This window comes from Prinia subflava, assembly GCF_021018805.1.
Source record: "Prinia subflava isolate CZ2003 ecotype Zambia chromosome W unlocalized genomic scaffold, Cam_Psub_1.2 scaffold_37_NEW, whole genome shotgun sequence".
Taxonomy (NCBI): Eukaryota; Metazoa; Chordata; class Aves; order Passeriformes; family Cisticolidae; genus Prinia; species Prinia subflava.
The window spans coordinates 1,213,227-1,235,481 of NW_026960612.1; the positions used below are offsets into that span (position 1 = coordinate 1,213,227).

Genomic DNA, 22,255 nt, shown 5'->3' on the forward strand with positions numbered 1-22,255 from the left:
TCTTGTTCATATTTGTTGTACTGGGAAAACAAATGACAAAAGTACATGTAAAACTACTGTCCTCCAAAAGTTACTCATCACTTGTACACAGACTGTATTTATAAGGGTTAGAAACACAAATTGAGTGGAAATGGAACTGTCGCTGTAGTAAAATCATAAAATGGCTAAGGTTGGAAGGGACCAGTGTAGGTTATCTAGCCCAACCTTTCTGCTCAAGCAGAGTTCTGTAGAGCACATTGTGCAGGATTGTGTCCAGACATTTCTTGAATGTTTCTAGTGAGGGAGACTTCACAGCCTCTCTGGGCAGTCTGTTCCAGTGCTTGGTCACCTGCATAGTAAAAATGTTCTTCTCACATTGAGGTAGAACTTCCTGTGCATCATTTCCTGCTTTTGATGCCTCTTGTCCTATTGCTTGGCACCAATGAGAAGGGCCTGGTTTTGTCCTCTTGACACCTTCCGTTCAGATATTTAGACACGTTGAAGTTTCCTCTCACACTTCTCCAGTCTAAGCAGGCCTATTTTCCTGTTGTTCCTCATAAGAGAGATGCTCCAGTTTCCTAATCATCATCATATCCCTCCACTGGACTTGTTCCACATCTGTCTTGTACTAGGGAGCCTGGAACTCCAGATGTGCCTCACCAGGCTGAGTAGAGGGTCAGGACTACCTCCATCAACCTGCTGGCAATGATCTTGCTAATACACCCCAGGCTACTCTGCTGTTCTTGGCCATGAGCGCACTGCTCATGGACAGCTTGGCCACCAGGACCCCCAGATACTTCTCAGCAGAGCTGCTTTCCAGCAGGTTGACCCCCATGCTGTAGTGGTGCACCAGATTATTCCTTCCCGAGTGCAGGACCCTGAACTTGCCCTTGGTGAGTTTCAAAAGGTTCTGCTCTGCCCATCCCTTCAGTGTGTGTCATCTTCTGAAGGGCAGCACAGCACCACTCCTCTGAGCTTTGTATTCTCAGCAGACCTACTGAAGATGAACTCTATCACTTCATCTAAGTTGTTGATGAGTAAGTTAAACAATACTAGACTGTGCCACTGATTAAAAACCCACCAAGCCCTGCCATTCAGCCAGTTCTTAGTCCACCCTCACCAATTGTTCAGCCTTGCCTGTGAGGATATCATGGGAGACAGTGTCAGAAGTCTGAAGTTCACATAGACAATAGCCTGTTGTCTCCTGTTATCTATCCAGCCAGTTTTCCACTTTTTAAAGGCAATCAGGCTGATTAAGCATAACTTCCCTATGGTGAATCCATGCTAACTACTTCTGATCACCTTCTTGTCTTCCACATGCTTAGTGATGGTCTCAAGGATGAGCTTTTCCATCGCCTTCCTAGGGATTGTGGTAAGGCTGACTATAAGTGTTGTGGGCTTTAATTAAGGGCAATGTGACTAAACGTGTCACCTCTATCTTTATGTAAGTGTTTATTACTTGATTAAAACAATATAGCTTTTCAGCATTTGTTGACAGGTTATTTAAATTTTGGATAAAACATGCTGTAGTAATTGTGCACACTAGCTCTGTGCAGGTCAGCTGCAGGTGGTTGTAGGGAATTTTGTGGCTTGAAAACAGCATCATTGTATTGGCGATTGATGAGAGACGGGAAGACTGATTCGGTGATCAGAATTCGCTTTTACTCAGGTTTCCCAAAAGCTTATATACTATTTCAAACAGGTTAATGATTTCTACTACAATAATCAGGTTAAAAAATCACACAGAAAACTCATGCATTTTACAACAATTCTTTGCTTGCAGAAGTTGATTGAATCTTCTCTCTTCCCGTAAGCAGGTGTAATTCCATCGCCTGTAATTTTCACAGTTCTGTTTGTTCCTGCCATGGCATCTTGGTTATCAAACTAGCTATGCTAATCAAGTCTGTTTGACTCTCTGTCTTGTGAATTCCTATATCTTCCCCTTCTGTATTAACCAAGAACAACCCCTTGATGGCTTTATTAATTAATCTCTGTGCACACTGAAGCAAGCAAGGTATCATAACTAATACAATTATTATTAAAATCATTACATGCATTCCTATCCTAAGAAAATCCTTTAGCCAAGGTGTCAAACCTCAGCTACTAAAGAGGTTATCTAGCCAAGATCCAGATTCTACTTTTAGTTTAAACACACTGTAAAAGATAAGGAATAATTATAACAATACATAATATAATGTCTAATACATATAAGCTTATTTTAACTAAATTTCTAATTTATTTATGGAGTCTTTAGCTTCTTAGGAGTTTATTCAGCTATTCAAATCCATCATCTGTTTGGAGGTTTTACACTTTCTTTTAGAGCTGAGGCTTCATGATTTTGCAACATAAACTGAATCTGTTACTAGATTAAAAGGAAGAGAAAAATTTTGAAAAGCTCTGACAACAGTAGCAAGTTCAATAATTTGAGGGGATTTAAGTCTGTCATTGAACAATTCAAGAAATTAAAAACATACAGGGCTTTGCGTAATCTTTCAGCAGGAATGTCCCCAGCTCCCCCCTTTTGTTGTAACAGAAGACGTTTGAGAGAGCCATGGGCACGTTCTATAACTGATTGTCCTGTGGGTGAGTGAGGTATCCCTCTTTTGTGGGTGATACCCCATAAGGAGAAGAAGTTTGCAACTCTACGGGAAATGTATGCGGGTCCATTATCTGTCTTAATCTGCTGCGGAATTCCTAAGGTGGCAAAGGCAGCAGCGAAATGACAGCAAACGTCTTTCCCTGTCTCTCCCGTCTTTCCCTGTCTCTCCCGTGTGAGCTGAGGCAAACAGAGCACCTGAAAAGGTATCAATAGAAGCATGCACAAATTTCAAGCGGCCGAATTCAGGAATGTGTGTCACATCTGTCTGCCAAATTTGCAGGCTCTGTAGACCTCTCGGGTTGACCCCTGTGTTCACATTAGGAAGGGAGCAACACTGACAGTCAGGGCATATAGAAATGATATTAGAGGGTTGTGCTGGAGTTAATCCAAAAAGTCTTACCAAAGCCCCAGGATTTTGGTGAAAAAAGGAGTGACTCAGTTTAGCTTGCTCTATTTTGTTAGGCAAAACATGCTGCACTGATAAGGTTAACAAGTCTGCCTGGGCATTACCTTCAGTGAGAAAGCCAGGTAGATTAGAATGTGACCTGATATGCATCACAAAGTAAGGAGCCGTCCTTTGGTCTAACAGAGACCAGTAGTTTTAACCAGGAAAAAAGAATGTCATTTTTAACATTTTTCAAAACAGAATTCTCTGCTCTCTGTACAATACCTGAAACATATGCGGAGTTAGTAATCAGATTAAAAGGTGTGCTGAATTTCTGAAACACTCTGACCACGGCAGCTAGTTCCACTATTTGTGGAGACCCTTCAACAACAGCAATATCAGATTGCCAAGTTCCAGTTTCAGGGTCCCTCCATACAATCACTGATTTATGGGTTTTCCCAGACCCATCTGTGAATATTGTCATAGCTTGCAAAGGAGTCTCACTTCTCTTTGGCTTGGGGATTAAGTTAAAAGACGAACTTAATAATTTGTGTTTAGGCAGATGGATAGATATCTGCCCTGGGTAATTTGTTAAAGCAATGTGCAATTTTTCAGACATCTGTAGCAACCAATTCAAATAAAACATTGTGAGAGGTAGATAGATGCGATCAAAATCTTTCCCAGCCAAAGAGGTCAGTCTTTGACGAGCCTTGACAATCAACATGGCCATAAGTTCATCTTGCATGGAAATAGTCTTGGGCATATTGTTAGGCAAAAAGACCCATTCGATAATTAGCAGAGAGTCTGGTTTTTCTGAGTCCCACTGAAATATTAAGGCATAAGGCTGTTTTGCTAGATGCAAAATTATTAAAAGGAAAGGCAGTTTAGGTGCCTAGCATGCAGCTTGCTAGTTTACCAAGCTCTGCAGTGCATGTTGAACTTTTAAATTAAGTCTTTTAGGTGATAAAAAGGTTTGAATCTCTCTTTAGCAAGCTAAACAAAAGACTTCGTTCTGCATTTGGGATTTCTAATAGGGAGCTTGCTCCCAAAAATTTTTTTGAGCATCATGTAAAGTTTTGATTTCAGTTGAAATTTGCAAGGGTTGTGCAGAAATTGAACGCATGCCTATTTGCCAGCCCAAATATTTCCAGGGAGATGTATTTTGAACTAAAAATCAAACTGGTTATCACAATCTTTGTCAAAAGCATGTAAGTTGTCAAAAGCATGTAAGTTTTACAGACTATATCTGAGCACTAGAAACAATTCTCAGTAAATATCATGATAGTCAGGAAATCATCATATCCTTATTCTCAGTGGCAGTAAGCCACTGTGCTCTAATTGTTCAGGTGGATCAAATTTACATAGACACATTAATCGTTGAATTTGTGCATTATTTCTGATCCATCTTGATGGATCACATTGACAGCAAATACCTCATCTTTTATGAGATGCACAGTACTAGAGTATCTCACATTCAACACATTTGTATTTAACCTCGGTTTGATGATAAACTAAACAAGAGAAGGAGAGAAGCAGTTCTGCATTAAGTTCTCACTCAAAGGCTGTAACCATTTGTTTAGAGTTCATCAAGAACAAAAAAGACTGAAAACGTAAAAGAGCTTTCTGCAGTCTTCTCAGCAGGGGTGCCATCCTCAGCTCCCCCTTTCCTGTTAAGAACTTGAGACATTAATTTACCAAACTTTTTTTTCCCTAGGTTAGTTTTAAAGTCGCGCGCTTCAATGACCTTTATACAAAATTTGACTGCATAAAAATTCCCTACTGAGATAGAACATCTCCCCCCCACAAAACTAGCGGCGCAGAAAACACATAAGGCCTGACAGTTGCCACCCTCCCCTCAACCCCTGTGATCTGTACCAGGTGTTGGCTTTGATAGCTTTGACTGTTTCCACCCACTCCTGAGAGGACCTGGGAAGAGTCCCTAGATTTCCTGTAGGGAGACAAAAACTGAGCAATTAGACAACGTTACTGCAGTTCTTGGGGTGGCTGCACATAGGTTGGAGATGGTCCGGTGGATAGGGGCTGGGCCGGTATCACCGCGAGGCCTACCAGAAAACAGACTGGGGACACAGGTCTGGGTGCAACAGAGCATGCAGGGCAGAAGACTTGCCCCTTAGTTTATTTCCCTATTATACACCTATAGCAAGGTGACCATGGATTGGAGGGTAGTATTCCCACCTCTCAACCACATTGGTCAAGGAGGCTGTCATTCAACCTCCCCTTCTCCTTGAGAAGGAATTCATAACAAGGGCAGTATTTACAAAACATGGTCCTGTGTTTACATTCACGAGCGTGAGAAGCTGCTCACTTCTCCTTTAATATGAACGCTCAGCAAACCAGGAAAATTCATGGCAACAGGGCCGGCTGGAAGCTGAAGGTTGCTCCTGGTTACTGTGTCAGCTGCTGCGTGTGCTGTGGGACTTGTGTCTGCACTCGTTGCTGTCCCGTGCTGTGAGATGATTTGCTGTAAAAGCTGGCCATTTGGTGAAACTTGAAGAGGCATTGATTAGCCAAATAAAGGCAAAGTCTCTGTCTTTAAGGGCTTTCTTTTTTATCTGTAACCAATTGTTATGCATATTTGAAGCGAGTAAGTCCGGATCATTTTCGGGGCTGGGGTCGAATGGCTTTCTGTCACTGCTAGAGTCAGAGTCCCCATAAGCGGTTAGCGTTCGGCGGCTCTGGGGTCGCTGGTGGGATCCCGGTGGGGGTGCAGCTGGCAGCTGGGCTTTATCCCTGGCATTCGTCAGGGAGGGGGTGTGGACAGGGACGGGGAGCGGGACCTGGGCAGGTTTCGGTCTGGCACAGCCTCCGGGGCCGTCTCCGCAGTAGCCTCGCAGGCTGCCTCGCTCCCCCCCTCTTTTTTAATCGCTTCCATAACCACCTTCCATGCAGGAAGCAGGCGTAGCTCTGGCTCGTGGCCAGGCAGTGTAGCCAGGTCGTAGAGCTTTACGCCGACCTTGTCCCAGTAGCAGAGAGTAAGAACAGAGGAAGGGGTGGTATCGGGGAACATGCGTGACACCCATCGTAGGAGCGACTTAAGGTCCTGCTTAAGGACGGGGGAACCATGCTTGCTCAGCAAGCGTAGCATGGTTTCATTAACATCTCTCTCGTCGGACACGTCCTGTCCCATACCTTGAGTTCCCCTGGCTCACCTATCACGTCGCAGCGTACAGGCAATTGTGGGCCCAAACACGGTTCTCTCACAGTCACAATCAGTTCCAGGGGCGTCGCCAATTGCCATTGGGTAGCTGGTTCTTCTCTCCTCACACGGGGCACCAGTTATTGGCGATTGATTGAGAAATGGGAAGACTGATTCCGTGATCAGAATTCCATTTTACTCAGGTTTCCCAAAAGCTTATATACTATTTCAAACAGGTTAATGATTTCTACTACAATAATCAGGTTAAAAATCACACAGAAAACTCATGCATTTTACAACAATTCTTTGCTTGCAGAAGTTGATTGAATCTTCTCTCTTCCCGTAAGCAGGTGTAATCCCATCTCCTGTAATTTTCACAGTTCTGTTTGTTCCTGCCATGGCATCTTGGTTATCAAACTAGCTATGCTAATCAAGTCTGTTTGACTCTCTGTCTTGTGTATTCCCAGATCATTGCACACTTATACTGCATCCAGAAGCAAAGTAACTTTGAAAAGTTAATTCATGCTCTTTGGATGCCTTGTGCTCAAGTCTCCTACTTAATGCTTCTTGTAGTTGATAAGAATTTGGCAAGCATGCAGAAGATGCAGTTATGGTTTTCTCCCTGGCTTTATATTGCTCTAGGGCATGGGAGGAAAAATCTTCTGTGCTGCACCCAGAGTATCTATTGAAGTGTTAGAGAACTTAGCACTGACTTCTAAATCTAATATATGGTGAGCAGTGCTTCTATCCTAGGAGCTTGGCCGCTCATGAATATGTAGTGAGGAGTTCCCTTCTCAGTTCACATGTTTGGAGTTGGAATCTTCCCTCCTATGTATCCCAAAGCATGCAAATGCTACCTTGTCTCATGGGAATGAGTAATTCTCACTGAAACAAAACTAAGACTAATCCGCATTAGTTTGATGCCTTCCTTTTATTAAAATGCTGAGGGAACAAGGTGCTGCAGTGCTGCATTCTGCCTTAAACAAAAACCACCGAATAAAAGGGCCTCTTGAATGCGATAGACGCCACATCGCAGATTGGAGATGTTCTGTTTTGAACAGTGATTTAATATGCTGATTATAGTCTGATGATTCTTAGGCCTAGGTCTTTACTGTAATGTGACTGTTACTGGGGGAATGGCATTTGTAACTCATCAAAATTACCAGAGCAATATTAGGAAAATATCCTAATAACAGAGTTAGCTTGTCTTGTTGTGTCTGTTACATTGTATTTTAATGCTATTCACGTACTCAATTGTACCAGGAAAGATGAAGACAATCCAATATTTTCTGGGCTAGTGTCTCCTGTACTTTATACTATAAGGGATTGGAGCAATTTTAGCATACAAATTTTTGTAATTAGCTCTTTGCTGCCTAATTGTTAGGCATATATTTCACTGAAATTGTGCTCTCTAAGTGAGAAATGCATAGCTTTCATTTTTTTACCTCCCATATAATTGCTCTGAATTAGAGGCTGCTTATGGCGGTCTTTTTTGCTCTTTTGGTATCATGTCTTTGGTGTGAGATGCATTCTGAGGTTTTTATGTCTGGCTTAGTGGAGTTTTTGCTCTGCTCTTCCTTTCATACTCTACCATTTTTTCACTTATTCTCTACATACCACATTTTTCACTATAATAGTTCTTCATATTTTTAGCCTTGGTATGTCTGTCTTGCTCAATGCTGTTTTCATCAACTTCTTGAGAATACTTGGCTTTCTATCTTAAAAAAAAAAAAAAATCAGTAGGTGGAGATCTGTCTTCAGTATTTTGGGGAGAGTTTAAAGAATTTATTGTTTTGACACTTGCACCAAAAAATGGCCCTACAGTTATTATTTTGCACAGGCCTCTGAGAGCCTACTGGGTAGGCTTGTTGAGATCAGTAACTTTTCTGCTGGTATTGTGTGAAAGTAAAGTCTGACCATTACCCGACAAGGCAAGAGGTGCCAAAACCTCCCACTGGGAGTGAAATGAAGCCAGTTAGCCTGTCAGAAGTTATGAGTGGTTGTTGTGACACTCAGGGCATTTTTTCAATGGGGAAAGAAATATAGGAGAACTTTTCCACTGAAGTGGCTGAAATGCATTTTGAATAGCTTTGCTCCCATTTGTTAAATCTTTCATTAAAGGGTATAAATTCACATACTGTCCTTTTCTGTACAGTATATTTTGTTTCACAGAACTGAGGCTTCATGCAAATGAATTAAAACCTAAGAATTAAAATAAGTGTCGTTTTCTGTTTAATTTGTGATCTCTGCTCAGGTTGTATCAATTCTAGGGACTTGAGTTTACTCAAATATAGACTGTGAAAAGATTAAATACACTCTGGTTATTTAACTTGGGTGTATGTTTTACTTCAATTTTGTCTCTTCCTCTGCGCCTCAAATCCTAGAAATTATTTACCTGGAAAACTTAATTTGACTAGAAAATGGGTGGCAGCATTGTCTAACTAACCCATCTTGTGCTCATTTTAAAAAGAACACCTCGGTAAGTTTGCATAATTCATTATGTAGATTCATTCAAATCAAAGCAGGTGGTCTGTACCAGTGTGATATGATTTATATGTTCAAATTTAGTAGCCTTACATTATTTTTTTTATATTTTCCCCTTCCTTTTGTAGATTGTTAGAATAACAGAGATTGCTTTTTGCTGTTTTTTCCCTGTCACCTCCCTGTCTCACAGATTCACCATGTGACCTCTGGTGGTATCACTTAATCTGCTGGCTGATGAGTGCTGCTGGCATCATTTGTATCCTGGTTGCTCATGAACACTATACTGTAGATGTCATCATTGCCTACTATATCACCACGCGGCTCTTCTGGTGGTACCACTCATTGGCTAATGAAAAGGTGAGTGGCAAATACCTTCACAATCAATGTGTAGCATGCATTTGTTAAAATTGCCTAAAGGTGAAAGTTAGTTCTTAATTTTAATAGAATAAAAATAGGTGTTCCATATTGAAGTTTAAACAGAATGGGCAAGGAATTTCACTTCATTGTTATTTAAGTAAATAATATTAATTTGTCTTAAAAATACTTTTTGAGGTTTTAATGCTGTAGTTGATGTATAGAATCGCCCTTCTTTGTCTCAGCTTATGAATAAGCAGTAGTTGAGTAATAAAATTTCTGGCCGACTGAAATTACCTAGACAGTCCTACAATTCTAGTGACAATTCTTGTGTAAATGTCATTAAAGGTACACTGTTCAGAAGGTTGCTGCTGCTGTTGTTTCAGCAACACTTACAAGTAAGAAGCATAGATCTTAAGCCCATTTAATCTAATTCTCAGCTATTACTCATCAGTGGAAACACAACGTGCCTGAAAGCACTCATATGGAAAAGGGCCTAAGTGCTTGTTGCCCCCAATTTTGCACAGCAACAAAGTATCTCATTGTGGTAAAGTTGCTCAGTTTGTAGTATGCATTTGGACTATGTCTATCTCAATTCTGTGTTTTCTAGGCTAAATACTCACTGTCTTTGCAGAAATGCATGCAAATGCATTGCATTTTTGCTGTTGTCTTGATTAATTGTAATTGATTATAAGCCTTTAAACTGACAGTTGCCTTTTCCTCTTTACATGCTTGTGCCAATACAGACTTTAAAGGTGTCTTTGCAGACGAATTTTCTCTCTCGAGCATGGTGGTATCCAATATTTTATTTCTTCGAGAAGAATGTGCAAGGCTCTGTTCCTTGCAGTTTTTCCTGGCCAATATCTTGGCCTCCCAGCTGCTTCAAATCTTCATGCAAAAAGTATTCACGGGTTCAGAAGACAGGAGAGGACAATGAAAAATCTACCTGAAGAAAAGAAGGAAAGCATCTGGTCTGTTTTTTTCATTTTTGATTTTTTTTTTAACCAAAACATTTGTAACCAAAGTTCTTCTTAAGAAGACTGTAACTGAGGAAGTGGGCCAAGCTTCTGTGCAATTGATGGAAAGACAATTGTAGACGCATATATTGCATTTCAGATGTTTTCCTCTTGTCAGGCTGTTCAGACCTATTCTACTCTTCAGTGCTAATGAAATGCACCACTGATGGGATTTTTTTATTAAAGAAAAATTGGAGCAGGACTTTGCTTTATTAAGGAGATAGAGGTGCCAAAGACCACAGTAACACTTCCGTTACTATCACTCATCCACAGAAGCACCCAAAAGTCTCATCTTCAGAGCTCTGGAGTGCGTAAGGGCAAAAACATGCTGAAATGTAAAGGCATGATATTGCTGTATTGAGGTGTATAAAAAAATAACACAATTGTGGGAAGTGGTTTGTTGCATTATTCTTGCTAATGAAGGTAAGGCCTTTGTGTGACTGGTACAGCTGGAAGCAAGTCTGACTTTTTTACACGCTGCGGGTATGAATATCTTATGACCTGAAAATACTACTTAACACTATTAACTCCCATGTATTCTACTATATACCAGTTTTTACATTTTTATTAATAATTTTATATTTAAATAGTTGTGCTACCTGATGAATTTGCAAATTAGAAATAGCTGCTAACATCAGAGCTCAAGGAGCCTAAAATTTTATCTTTAATAAGGGACACAGTTTCAACATCTAAATCTTGAATTGCAGCTGGCCTTGTGTATATAGATATACAATACCTGTCAGTGTATATAAATGCATAGATACTCAAAAGCACACACCTTAAACAAAATGGTTTACTGGGAAGAGTGATTATAGAGTTCTTGATGCAGGCAAAAGTTGTACAGCTCTCACCTGCTTGAGGAATGCAAAGCCAGGTCCAGAATGAGGCTACATTTGAAATAAATGTTTTAATTTTAGTAGCAATCTCTTGCTGAAGCTATGTAGCAGGCTTGCTTGGGAGCCATAATTCTCCATTGAATTTATTTTTTTGTCTTTTGCCTCTTGATACATGTTTCTGTGACTTACTTTAAAAAAAAAAAAGTGCTAAGGTGAAATATCTACAACAGCATCATTTCTTCAATTACAACCTAAATAATTTCATATCAAATTACACTGTGGTAGAACTCGAATGTAGATTACCTTTTTTCCCCAGGGTTTCAGTCCAGCTAAAATGGCTATTTAAACAAGTTGGCTGATGAATGGGGGATATTACTATGGGGTGAACATGTAACAAAACCACAGATTAACAGCTACCTGTTTCTTGTTAGTTTATGTTGCTTTGTATTGTTGTGAAAGCAAAGTAGAAAATTAGCACACCATGTTTAGCCATTTATATTCTCTATTAATTTCTGCAGTTAACTCAATATTATTTTCAGATCTTCACTAAAACCTAATGAAAAGATAGAACTCCATTAAGTGTTGAGGTGATACTAATATAAACAAAATGCTGCATATTTTAAGAATGTCTTGAACTAAGTGACAAGTGTGACTACAATTTAAATAATGACAACTTCAGTTAAAGTTATAAAATGAAATACAGAGTATTCAAGTATAATCGTTTTCAGTTAAGGGGATCATTGCTCTGAGTTGTACATGAGAATATTTTTGATGTGCATTTCAAATATTTTTGTACATTATCAAAATAATACAATAAAAAGTGTTCCTTTCAATACATTTTTGGAAAAACTTAGGTAAGAAAGAAATTCTCCTGATGTTTGGTTTTTTTATTTAAAATGAGCTTAGTAGACTGATAATATGCCCCTGAAGTTGGGTGTGTGTGGGCATATCTGTGCTTTCATTTGCTTGCATCTTGCAGACCTTGAACAGCTAAAAAGCCTGTATCAAAAAACTTTTGAATCCTTTTTCTCTCATATAAATGAATCTGTTCAACACCAGTCAGTAGATCTCCCAAGATCCTTGTTATATAAGTACTACTTCATAGATCATAATTTTTTAAGCTAAAATCTAAGCTTTGTGATACCTTAAATATGGTCATGTTAATCCACTTGTAGTAATACTATCTTTTAGGAGTTATGAATGGATTTCATTAGTGGTCACCGTGCCTTGAAAATAGCATGATGAAACGCATTACTGAAGGAGCTTAAGCAGTGGGTTTTCATCTGGTGGCTGAAAAATAAACACTTTGATAGTCTAGATATCTAATTGTCTGCATAACCACCACCACCATGCTTCAGTGGGGTTTCTGTAATAGATCAGCAAAGCACATCTTTGTGCAGGATGAGGTGTTTGAGGTTTTTTACACTTATTCCTTTTTCTGAAAGAAAAAGATGTGAAAGGGATAAAATAGAACCAAGTAAAGACTGCTTTTGTTGGGCTGTGTGAACTTTCATTCTACTGCTGAATTTGATAAAGACTTCTATTGTAATACAAAAGGAAAGTTTAAGTAGCAGCTCTGGCTCAAAATACTTGATTCCTGTTCTGGCTCAGTCTTCCCTTAAGTGCTTAATATTTATCCATTGTATGAAAACTCTCAAAGGGGTATGTGTGTGTTTGTTTAATTAGCAGAAAGCCCCAATTCTGTGCGCGTTCTCAATAGTTTTTAATTGGTTTTACAATCTTGGATGGTGTAACTGTATTTGATATCTCAAGACCTATATGTAAGGTGATAAAATGGGATAAGTAATGGTATATTCTAGTTTTTACTGCTGTAGTAGTTTATCCAATTCAAACTGCAACTGCTACATAAAAACTACTAATTTTAACATCTTGATCATTGTATACAAATGTATACAAAGCTGAAAGTATAGTTTCATCCTGAGAGGCAAGAGATTGTAGTAGGTAAAAAGGAGAAACTTGGTCTTTGCTTAAGCCTACAATCAAGTGGATCAGTATATTATTTGGTCTGTATGTGCCCAATACTTTGCAGTGTGTCACTATTTTTCCTAGTTACAGTAATATTTCTCAGATGTCACATGAGCTGCCCCTTTACTCTGACTATAACATGCTCCTCTCAACTGAAGAGCATTTACATGTTCAACTTTACAGATACTTAATAAAAAACCCACTACATCTGTACACCTGACCTGTCAGTATGACCTAAATGCTAATGGGCTTTCTTAAAATGCCCAATTTAAATTTCAATCTGGATTTTAAATGTTAACTTGAGCATTTAAAGAAATATGCCACTAAGTGGTCATGCTACGGATGCTTACTTCTAATGCCAGAAATTGTTAACGTCTACTTGAAAGCACTGTAAATGGTCACCTTTTTCGGTACGTGATTAGCACTCCCATGTGGACATGAATGGTACTAACTGTTAATCATCCTTCACTGCTGTTTTCTTGGAAAGATCGCCACAGGTGGCGTAGTAGCAAAAATAGCTGTGCTAAACATTGCTATAAACCCTACTACTGGATTTGCTGCCTTCCTTAAAAAAAAAAAAAAAAGAGAGAAGGAGACGAAAAAAAGTTTCTTAAAATACACTACCTTCATGTAATAGAGAAATAAAGCTCAACAACATAGAACTGGGAAGTCCTAAAAGAGATGCAAGACCATTTTCTTAATTGGATTATTGCAAATCCACCTACCAGGGTCTTAAACCAGAATTTGTTCAATCTCTGGCTTTCTCCTATCAGTAGTATCTGGCTAGACAGTTTATCCTAAGTTGTTTGGTACTAACCCAAATTCTTTTTCTCATTCCATTAGATGGGATTTACTGTTCTAGAGACAGATCCATTAACTTCAGTGCAAGGTGTAGTCTTTCCATTAACTTCAAGTGAACTTTCCCATAGCTCTTAGTTTTTATGTTTGTTTGTGGGGATTCTTTTTTTTTTTTTTTTTTTTTTTTTTGGCAGTGGGGTTTTTGTTTTTTTGTGGTTTTGGTGGATTTGTGGTGTTGTTGTTTTTTAATGCATAAACCTTGAATCTTTGGGATTCATGGGGTAATTTTGAAAATGGGTCAAAGCTGCCAGTTGGACTGGAACCATTTTGCTTTACTGGCAGATCTAATAGTTGTAGAGCTCCATTGTCATCTTCATATTTTTACAATGTACATGTTTTGGACTTACCTAGAACTCTTATAAAGGCACACAAAATTAGAGGGATGCTATAAGATTGAACACTTCTGTATTGAAGTGTTCTATTCCAGGCATTGTAAAATCAATGTCTTAAATTCAGTTACTGAGAATAGGGATCTTAAAAGTAAATACTCCTATTAGGCATCATTCAAATGAGTGTTGCTGCTTAAGTGCACATGAGAAAAATATCTTAGCATGCCATTAAAATAACTTTGCTTATAAGTAAGCCTTCATGTGCCACTTTATGATGCTTCTTAGAATCCAGAGAGAAGTGCTGTTAAACAGAATAGAGACAAAGGCATTTGTTGTAGTATTTATAAGGAAAAGGAAGGAAAATGAAAACACTGAAGTAGATGGCGATCATATATTGCTTTTTGCATGAAAATGAGTTAACTTCTAAGAAGTGTAGATTTAAATTGTGTAATAGTTCTGCAAAAAATCCCCTAGACCTATAAGGAAGCATCAGTATTAAGCACATCATTCTATGGTACAGCTGTGTATCTCTGCTGGCTCTCATCCAAACTTACAATATAAAAACAAAACCCAACTCAGTGAGAGATGCTTGGAGATTAAAGTACTTAAATATTATTAGCAGTTTTTTATAAGTTGTTCCTGCAAGCTGTCACTAATAGTTTCTAAAACAAGAACAAAGAGCTGCAATTCTTAAAACATACTGAAGCTTTTTTCTAGTTAGCTTCAGTTTCCATGGATTTAACCATATGATTAAATCTTATTAACCTAGAAAGCAGCACATAAGAATGTCAGGCTAGATACAGGTAGCTCATGTATTGCAGAGAAACTTTTCAGTTCTGAACTCATCTTTCCTAACTAAACACTCAATGCCTGAATGATGTTTAAAAAGGAAGTAACAATACTGTGCAGTTTCTAATGTGTGTATGAAATACTGGTGTTGAAGATTCCTTCTTTCTACTGTAAATCAGTGATTAAAAATCCACAAAGGTTTGACTTTTTCTCAGTGAATTTTTTTTAATTGCAAAGGACTTAGAGTTGAGCAAATAACTAGCTGTTTGTTTTCTGTGACTCTTGGCTGTGTACTAACCTTTAAGATGCAAACTAGGTAGGAGGAAAGGGCAGACCACTTCTTACTGAGAGGAGCAATGTGTGACTTTTTGAATTAAAATTATATTGGCTGCATGTTACATGCAGTCTCACCTGTACTACAGTTGAAAAAAGATGCTATGTTATGCTATTATAGTTAGTGTTGGCACTTTTTGAAATGGTTCTGTAGCGGTTGATCCAGTCCTTCTGCTGGATGAGGAGTGAGTGCTTTTGTCTTTATTTGCTGTCTGTATGGTTAAACATAACTGGTTTTAGTTCTGGTAAATGTCAATGGAAAAATTGCAGATCTCGGATACAGTATCTAAGGTGTTTCAAAGTGTCTGTGCATGGGTTTCTTCTAGGAGAAATACTCTTCTTTCAAGCTGTGCCTTAATAATAATGTCAGCTCTTGAGTTTTCTCTCAGCATAATATGGTCTTAAGGAGGTTAGCATTTCTGACACTGCAAAGAATTACTACAGAAGAATCTCCTTTGTGCCAATTGAGATCAATTTTCACAAAGTATCTTTGCTGAAATATGTTTGGAGATTACTTTTGGTGGGGTTTTTTTGTTTGTTTGTTTTTAATTAAGAGAAAAAGTCTTCAGAAATTAGTCTGAAATAAAAGCATCTCGAGCAGTTGGGGCCAGACACCATGCAGGCACATGGGTGTGGAAAGGGGTTTCTCTGGCATAAGCAATATTGGATTCAGTACACAGCAGCTTCCCTAGGAAGGCAAACAAAGTTGTACTTGTACTGTACAGGTGGCTGTGAGCCATCTTTACCTGTCCTTTTGATCTTCTTTTGGACTGGCAGTGCAGTACTAAAGTTGGTAATAGCTAAAAAATGAAGGTCAATTACAAATCAAAACTATAAATGGGGCTGAAAATCTCTGTAAAACCAGAGAGCTGCATTCCAATTCAACAGAACATACAATTGGGTGTTACTTCAGGTATGTGTCACATTTAAGATGAGTGGGACTGTTTGCTTTCTAAATTATTTTTTTCTCATTAAAAATGGCAGGTGTTCTGAGAATACCAAGAGGAAATTTATTTCCCTGCTTACTTTTACCCCTACCATTGAAGGGTTTGTGTATGAACCTTAAAAATTTTTCCGGAACTTCAACCCCTCTTACATTCTGTAACTTAGCAGTGCTTTGTTACTTCTGTAAAAACTGGGTTTGCATTCCACTTTTTTCAGTTTGTTGCCACTCAAAATGCTGCTTATGCTGAAGCCTGTGCTGCTTTAGACTCCTGTCTAACTACATCTGCTTCTATTGTCTTTTAAATGGCTCAATACAGAAGAGTAGGGTTTAAATTGGAGAAGACTTCATAATTAACCCTAAAGCCAAAAGGCATTCTTGTCAGATGCATCTTTCCACAATTAGTACGTGAAAATAATTTCAAGTTTCAAAACCTAACATACTAGGACATACTTCTTTTCCCTCAGGAATCAATTCTTGATTCTTAAATGTTTGGCACATTTATTTGTGTCTATTTTTGTGATTCAGGAGAGCATGTGTGAGATGTGAAAAAGGTTCTGGTAGCTTTTGAGGTCAGGGTTATACCAAGGAAACTGAAAGTGAAAGCAGAAATAATGGTTTGATGGCTGTGGTTCTCATGCTTTTCATGTGACTTTGAAAACTCTCAAGACTTCCCTAAAAAAAGTACAGGACCTCACTTTGGCTGCAGCTTTTCTTGCATGACTTCTCCTAGGTTGGATCCTGTGTATCCATAGCTCTGTATGTCAATTGGAGCTGGAGTTTTTCCAACCTTGGAAAAACTAGGCAAGAAGAGAACTAGGCTGCTGAGGAATCCTACATGGTAATATAAGAACGCTGTAATACGTGCATGATAAGGAGCTGATAAAATGGCATTGTTCTGTAGCTTTAGGGTCCAATTCTGCAATTGGAGAAGACTACTACAATAACAAATTGAGAAATCTTTGGTGCTGTAGTTTCTACTGATCTTTGCAAACTGGGTGTCATTTTCATATAAATTCTTCACAATTAGCAAGAGTTGTCTTTTATGTTGTAAAACTTTCAGGATAACACTTTATAGCTGATACTTTGTTAAGTAACTGAGTGTTATGGTTTGCTATATATGTACAAAAGATACTAGAGCTAGCGTTGTGATTTGTGCTGCAATCTGTTCACTGTGTTAAAAAAAACCCAAACCAAAGCCAACTATTGCACTAGCTGTACTTTTAAAAAGCAATAACAGGAGCATCTTGTAGCTTTTCTCTCCAGAGGTGCTGTCTGTCATGAACATTTCACTGCCAACTGTGAATTTGGTAAAAAACATGTTAAAGAAATTTTCCTATGTGGTTTACTTGGCACATTCAAGTTGAAATTTTTTATGGTCAGCCTGTGTACTAATGAATACAGCTGGACTATTTAGATAACCACCCACGTCTTTAAAAATCAAAAACCTTATATCCATTTGTGGTGCTAATAATTTCAAACATTATAAAGAGCTGGTATTCTCTCATTTCACATAAACACTAAGGAAAGCTGTTGTGACACCTTTTCAATAAAACAGAATTTCGCTACATTTTAAGCCTGTTCCAAATGCTTTTTATATAAATACAACACTTTTCTATTTCTGTTTCATATAAAAACTGGAAAAAATTTAGTATTTTAGTACAGGAAGACATTAGGAGTGTATATTGTTCTAAATTACATGTCCAATTCTAAATTTTCCTGCATTTTAGGATAGCTAATCTTCTGAAACTCAGTCCAAAATATAAGAATTGTACTTGGCAGGATTAAGGGACAGGCTACTAGTTTAAAGAAAATCATTCTCTGGCTTCATCATCACTGTTGAAGCCTTGGAGGCAGAGGGAGAGGATGTGGAATGAACAAAGCTGTATTAGGAGGACACTGATTATGCAGTATAGATGTGTATTTTGCTGAAACATTAAAAGCTCAAACAACTTGTGATGGACATGACCATGTAACTATCTAAAGAACAGAAGTGAAACAAAATTGTCAAGGCAGTTCACAGCAGGACATCATAAAAACACGTGAAAGAACCTTAAACTAGATTGTTTAGATTGTGAAACAAAGAAATTTTCTGGCTTTGTTTGAAAGCTTCATAAGCAAGTTTTTCTCAAGATGAAAAACTATCTTGTGCCTTCTGTTGCAGAAGCTATTGTTGCCTTTCCCCCTGTCTTTGGTTGTGATTTTATTGTATATAATGGACAGCGCGCTTCCTCTTTCTGAGAGGAATTTTTGGGCAGCAGTACCTACATACCTACACTTTCTGTCCACAGAGAATATCGAGCCTTTAGTTCCTATTAAAGGCCCCTTACTTGTGAACTTACAGTTGTGAAATTATCTGCCTGTGACAGGTATGGTAAGCCTGCTATAGTCAGCTCTTAAATGAGCATAATGATGTTAATTCATCCAGACATGTGAGTGTGCAGAGCAGGTGCCATGTCCAGGTGCACTGGTGGCACTGCATCACACTGCTCTGAAGTGGTTGTACCTTAAATTGCTATCCTTTATATACTGCAATAAATTCTCTTAAATCACTTCCACCTAGTACTTCAAGAAGTAAATGGGTCTCTAAGATCTATTTGATGAAACTTCTATGTCAGTGCAAAGAATATTCCACGTTTAGAGTAACTTAAAGCAGAAACAAACTCGCCATCTAGGATAAAAGCAGGGCTGGGTGGGGTTTTTGTTGTGTGAAGGTGGATAGTCTAGTAACAATAGTCTGGATTGTCTTCCCGCTTGTCTCAGTGCCTGCTTTAATAGTAGGACACTTGAAAAAGCCAAAGATTGAACAAAGTCATCTGTAATAGTCCTAAGCCACATTGAAATATAGTTTCCCTATCTTAATTACTAGATGCTTCAGAGAAAATGGACTGTATTTTCTTAATTTACAAAAAAATTGCAATACCTACAGAAATATTAAGAGGCAAATGCCTGCATGTTTCAATGCCTTGCAAAACCAAAACATTTGCAAGCATGTGTCATGCACTTGACCAAAAGTGGGGTTTTTTTTAGCTTTACCTTTTTTTTAGCTTTTTTTTACACCTTTAGTGTTACAGAAACATGTTTCAGTGCACTAGTGTAACTCAGAACTTTCAAATATTTTCAATGTGCTTTTGACCAGGAGAGTGTTTTTAATGAATAAAGTGCCTGTGGAAATAAAAATCCAAAAGTTGCCTGCAAACTCAAATAAAGCATATAAAACAACAGCCCATCATACTTGAAGAGAATGGGTGCTAATTCAGCAGCTGCAGAGAACAGCTGGTCAACAGTCCTAAGCATTGGTAGGATTCAAAGATTAAGTTTGAGAGAAGAATATTATGTTGCTTTTGAGAGTTTACTGTGTTAATTAAACTTCCAATGCTTCTGCTTGGGCCTTAACTCTGTAACTTGATTATCTTTAAAGAAAAATTAGTTCCCTTGAACTATTCTATTTTTAATTCTTGTTTTCATGATGGTCTTTACTCTTGTGGGGATATTTGTTTGCTTGTTACATGGAGCTATTTTTTGACCTGTTAAAAATGGAGTCATCAAATGCTTTGATTCCTCAATTAGAGGTAAAAGAGTTTGAAGAATGGTTTTTCCTTAAGTGCAGCCTTAAAGGGGTTGTGATTTTTTTTATACTGATGCCAGAACTGAAGAGGAAGGATTTCCATGGAAAGTACTATAGTGCTAAAACTTGTACATATAGTTATTTGGGGTGTACAGAATATAAGTAAAGTACTTGGATATGTTTTGCTGTTAATTTCATGCTTTAAAAAGAGGCTATTTGGTTCTAATTTAAATTTGAGAAACTGATTTTAATGTTGCCACAATTATTTTAACTTGAAACATCCACTTATGTACTGGTATGTTAGAGCAAAAGTTACATTTTATCACCTAAAATTTTGAAATTAATCTCATTTTTATCAAAATTAATGTGCAGTTTAATCTCTGGACACCCTAGAATTGGCCATATGCCACTGAAACCAAACTTTCAATTGCATACATAAGGAAGGAAGGCATTTTTTAAATCAAGTTCTGCTTCTTGACTAGACTGAGAAGGAAGTGAGGCTAGATTGCTCTTGTACAAAGAAAACAGGCAAAACCAGTAATTTGTTTCAGCTGTGCTAAATACCTTAGCTTCTTTTTTTTTTGCACTACAGAACTTAAACTTTTCTGGAGACTCAGATTTAAAATATCTTTAGTTCAGCTAAATTTTCACCTGTTTTTACATATTTTTTCTAATAGATGCATTTTATTGGTATACATTGTAATTAGCCACTGAATTTCTGCCAAATATGGACAAAATAAAAGCTGCATTCTGTTCTGCCAGTTTAAATCTGCTCTTAGTTTTTCTGTTTTGTCTAATCCATGGCTGGTAAAATGTCCACTTGCTGTTTAGATGAAAGAGAAAGTTGCCTTAATTGCTCAGAGGAAAACTGACCTTGACCATTTAAAGCTTTATGTATTTCTGAAATTGCTGTAACTTCTGTATAATTGCAATAAAACCATAAAAGCTTTTTAATACATTTCAGCCACTATTTTAAGAGCCACTTGTTGCTATCTTTACTGAATGTTCAACTGTTTAAAATATAGTTTAAGAACACCCTTTTTAATGGATAAGCACCATTTTGTGCATTTTTTATTTTTAGGGGGTCACTTTAAAGAAGGAGCACTATGGGCAAAACATGATCACTTTTCTCTGTTAGTGAGGGGATATCAAGAGCACTTACTGTAATATATGATGTGCGATAATTCATGTTCATACAATGTAAATGTGAAATCATTCATGTTCATGTAATATAATGTGAAATAGCTTGCATTTGTTATCAATGGTGTAAAATCAGTCGCGTTTTAGAAGGAATACGGTAACAGTCGCTCGGACTTAGAATTAAAGAAAAATGATCAGGAATTGTAAACGCCCTTGCCCAAAACTCAGGCAAGGACCACAATTTGCAACAAAAAAGAGAGTGACTCTGAGAAGAGATAAGCCCACTCCAGAGGTGGACTCGACAACGACGCAAGGATTATCGCTTGATATGGATCTAGCCTCCATCATCCGGGGTGTGCATCCCAATACGAGATTCCCAGAAATCGAATCAAGTATTCATCTCTACTCGGAAATCCATTCAGCCGTCCCTGCAGTGAGGACAGAATTACATGAATATGGAAAAGAAATTGGAAAGACAAAGAAGTATGAGGCAATGCCCTGTCCAACCAAAGAAACTGTATATAAACTGACCCTGCAGAGACTGAAATTGTGAACAGGGGAGCTCCAGTGCGATAGAAGGCGAAGCTAAGTTCACCCAGTGCCGACCCGGGGCTTGAAACTGATTTTGTTTGTAGCTTTTCCAAATTCTATTTTGTAAATTATTTAATAAATTTCTTTTTATTAATTTAATTTGCTATGCATTTATAACACTTACTAAACCCACTGATGCTGCAGCAAATTATTGAGAAGACCAGACAGTGGCATTTTTCAACATCTAATTACCTCTCTAGGGGTTAAATTTTATATTGCTGATCAGCTGGAGAAAGTGCACTAAGGCGTGTTCTAGAGGGAGGGGGAAGTTACCCTCAAAAACAGTTCTGAGTGGGTTTAGGGGATTGGGGTGTTTGGGTGTGTAGTAAATATAGTATGTTAATTCGTGTTTTTTTATGGAATGTAATAAATATAGTATGTTAATTAATGTTTTGATGCATTCAAACTGTAAATATGTTCTGTAAAATGTAACACTAGTTCAAATCAGACACAGAGCTGACAGATTCCAAGGCAGCAACACCCAGAAACCACCATTCAGAGGACGACAATGCAATGCCAGGAACTGGAGATTGTGCCATTGGCATCAGAAAGGAGGACACATCAAGATAAGCCATCAGTCCTCCTCCCAGAAGCAACTGGAGCCATGAGCACTCAACCATCATGATTATCATAGAAGGGGAATGCCTGTCCATTCAGAATTTGGTCTTCCATTCACCCACTGAAATTGACACTTCTCCCTCCCAGAGGAGACCCCATTCAGCAGACCAAGGACAGTGATGCATTCAAATAGCTATTCCAAGGAGACAAAGAACTGTGGGGAAATCTTATGCTGGGGCGAAATAAACTGTATAAAACCCAGACCCCAGAAGGGGCCAATTTGTGAACTCTGGGGGATTGCAGTGGGATAGAGGCTGCTTTCCGTTCACCCTCTGACGATCCCAGGTTAT

The 22,255-nt window shown here is 38.2% G+C and overlaps 1 protein-coding gene across 2 annotated transcripts in view; it reads left to right on the forward strand.

Moving 5' to 3' along the window:
* The window catches only part of LOC134565170 (phosphatidylcholine:ceramide cholinephosphotransferase 2-like), a 54,300-nt gene extending 32,854 nt beyond the window's left edge, over positions 1-21,446 (forward strand). For both annotated transcript variants that reach the window (XM_063424629.1, XM_063424628.1), the window contains exons 5-6: positions 8,795-8,961; positions 9,705-21,446. In XM_063424629.1, coding sequence (XP_063280699.1) covers positions 8,795-8,961; positions 9,705-9,908 — 371 coding nt within the window. In that variant the 3' untranslated portion in view covers positions 9,909-21,446. The remainder of the gene's footprint in view (positions 1-8,794; positions 8,962-9,704) is intronic.
* The last annotated feature ends 809 nt before the right edge of the window (positions 21,447-22,255 follow it).